This window comes from Salmo trutta, chromosome 14 (assembly GCF_901001165.1).
Source record: "Salmo trutta chromosome 14, fSalTru1.1, whole genome shotgun sequence".
Classification (NCBI taxonomy): Eukaryota; Metazoa; Chordata; class Actinopteri; order Salmoniformes; family Salmonidae; genus Salmo; species Salmo trutta.
This window is the reverse complement of record NC_042970.1, coordinates 80,603,531-80,606,030: the sequence shown is the minus strand read 5'-3', so window position 1 is coordinate 80,606,030 and position 2,500 is coordinate 80,603,531. Positions and strand designations below refer to the sequence as shown.

General features: G+C 48.5%; 1 protein-coding gene across 1 annotated transcript in view; it reads right to left on the bottom strand.

Annotated features, from left to right (window-relative positions):
- LOC115147895 (lysyl oxidase homolog 4) overlaps positions 1–2,500 on the bottom strand; it is a 49,477-nt gene that overhangs the window by 18,955 nt on the left and 28,022 nt on the right. Inside the window, exons 2-3 of the mRNA XM_029690154.1 lie at positions 2,093–2,273; positions 1–26 (exon numbers count right to left, since the gene is read on the bottom strand). The exon at positions 1–26 is cut by the window's left edge and continues 129 nt beyond it. Coding sequence (XP_029546014.1) covers positions 1–26; positions 2,093–2,273 — 207 coding nt within the window. The remainder of the gene's footprint in view (positions 27–2,092; positions 2,274–2,500) is intronic.

Sequence of the window (2,500 nt, the reverse complement as noted above, 5' to 3'; positions counted from 1 at the left end):
TGAGTTCATATGAATAGGTCCAGTACCTGGAGGGAGGGAGGGAGGGAGGGAGGGAGGGAGGGAGGGAGGGGAGGGAGGGAGGGAGGGAGGGAGGGAGGGAGGGAGGGAGGGAGGGAGGGGAAGAGAGAGAGGGAGAGATTAAGGTTGACCTAACTAATAGGTAGTAGGATTATATTACAAAGCAGCATCGCCAAGCTACAGATGTAGGATTTTAATTTGAGCCAGTTTGCTACAGCGGGAAAATAATCCTGCAACAACATGAAATGTGAATTATTATGTGGATTATAATTAATGGACATTTTTGTAGGAGTTGATACATTTTTCGTTCTAACCAGTCCAGACTAGGCCAGACCAGACCAGACTAGGCCAGACCAGACTAGGCCAGACCAGACCAGGCCAGACCAGACCAGACTAGTCCAGACTAGTCCAGATTAGTCCAGATTAGTCCAGATTAGTCCAGACCATGTGATGTGTCAGAGAGACATTGTGCAGTCAGACTCACTGACCGAATTATACACAGAAACAACAAAGCCACGTTTAGTAGCCTGCAAATAGGGCTCAGTGTGTGTGTGTGTGTGTGTCTGTGTGTGTGTGTGTGTGTGAGTGTCCTTATATTCACCCTACAACAGCAAACTCGAAACATACTTGCTTTGAGGTCCAGAAATAACTATAACCTCCCTGTCTAAATCTGACCCTGGTCTTTTAATAGCACCTCTTTTTAACAGTGGCCCTTAGTACCCCTTAAGTACAGCTAGTTACCACGTATTCACAGCTACTACATTACAGACTGTTCTTTTCCCTGGAAAGACACGTTAGTGTAGCCATTCTAATGTAATGGGCCACATACTGTGTCCAGTAAGGGAAGATAGTAGGAGATATGAGAGTAGTTATAGAGGAGGGAGAAAGGTGAGATGGGGGACTGTATCGCACGCACACACACACACACACACAGACACACATACACACACACACAGACGCACACACACACACACACACACACACACACACACACACACACACACACACACACACACACACACACACACACACACACACACACACACACACATACACACACACACACAAACACATGCACACACACACACACACACACACACACACACACAGACGCACACACACACACACACACACACAAACGCACGCACACACACACACGCGCACACACACACACAGAAGCGAACACACACGCACACATACACACACATACGTGCGCACACACACACAGACGCACACACACACACACACACACACACACACACACACACACACACACACACACACACACACACACACACACACACACACACACACACACAGTAGCATGGGGCAGAATGGGTGGAAAGGTTGAGACTAGTGCACTTCCAAAATGACACCCTAATCCCTATGTAGTGTGTGGGGGGGGGGGGGGGGGGGGGGGCTGTGTGTGTGTGTGTGTGTGTGTGTGTGTGTGTGTTAGGGGAAACGGATGTTTAGTATAAAGCAGATCTAAGGTCAACGTTGCCTGATGTTCAGGATTTGGGGAAGGAGGGGCTGATCCTAGATCTGTGGTTATCAGCAGCTTCTACCCAGGAGCAGTTTAGGAACAGACGTTAAGTCTGGAAAACAGTGTTTAGTCTCAAGGAGAGTCAGTGACCTAAACTGCTCTCAAACGCCTGGGTAGAATTATAAGTAACTACAGATTTAGGATCAGTTTACCGGGTTTGAAATCCCAACCTTGACGACTAGAGGAGAAAAAATATAGCTGACCTTAGACCAATGTCAACGGGCAACTTCATCCAACTTCAAGATCTTTTACCGTGGCAGCCATTTTATGAATGACCAGTAATCCAGACAATGCTAAAATATGTCCCAAATGGTACCCTAGGTCCTGTTCCCTACATATTGCACTGCACTTCTTCCCTATCAGTCCCTGATCAGAGGTAGTGCACTAGTATACTGTAGTGAACAGAGTCCAAGACCAGGAAGTCCTATTCCCACTGAATGTGCTGTATATATCGTTTTTCACACTCTACCTCTTTGAAAATATACAATCCGCTGTGTGACGTGTGTGTGACACCCCTACAACCCATACCCTGTCCCAGCTGGGCCTTGTTGAGGGCCTCCTTGGCCGATCCGAACCCCAGCTCCCTGCACACCACGCTGGCTGCCTTCAGGTCCCACAGGTGGTCCGACACGGTCCCCCACTTCCCCTCTCTCAGTACCTCCACCCTGCCCTCCCCCAGCCTGGGGCCTGCTTTCAGACGCACCTCCAGCTAGAGGGGGAGAGAGGGGAGGGGGAGAGGAGTGAGAGAGGGGTAGGAGGGGGGAGAGGAAGATGAGGTAAAAGTGTGAGTCATAAGAATGGCTAAAGGATGATTTGTCACTAATAGCTGTACAGGTGAAGATAAGAGAGGTTTTTCATTCAAGAGGAAAGCCTGAACGCTGAGTCCTTTTCATTTCTAATAAAATGTGAGAGACCCAACTACCAGAACAGGTTTCT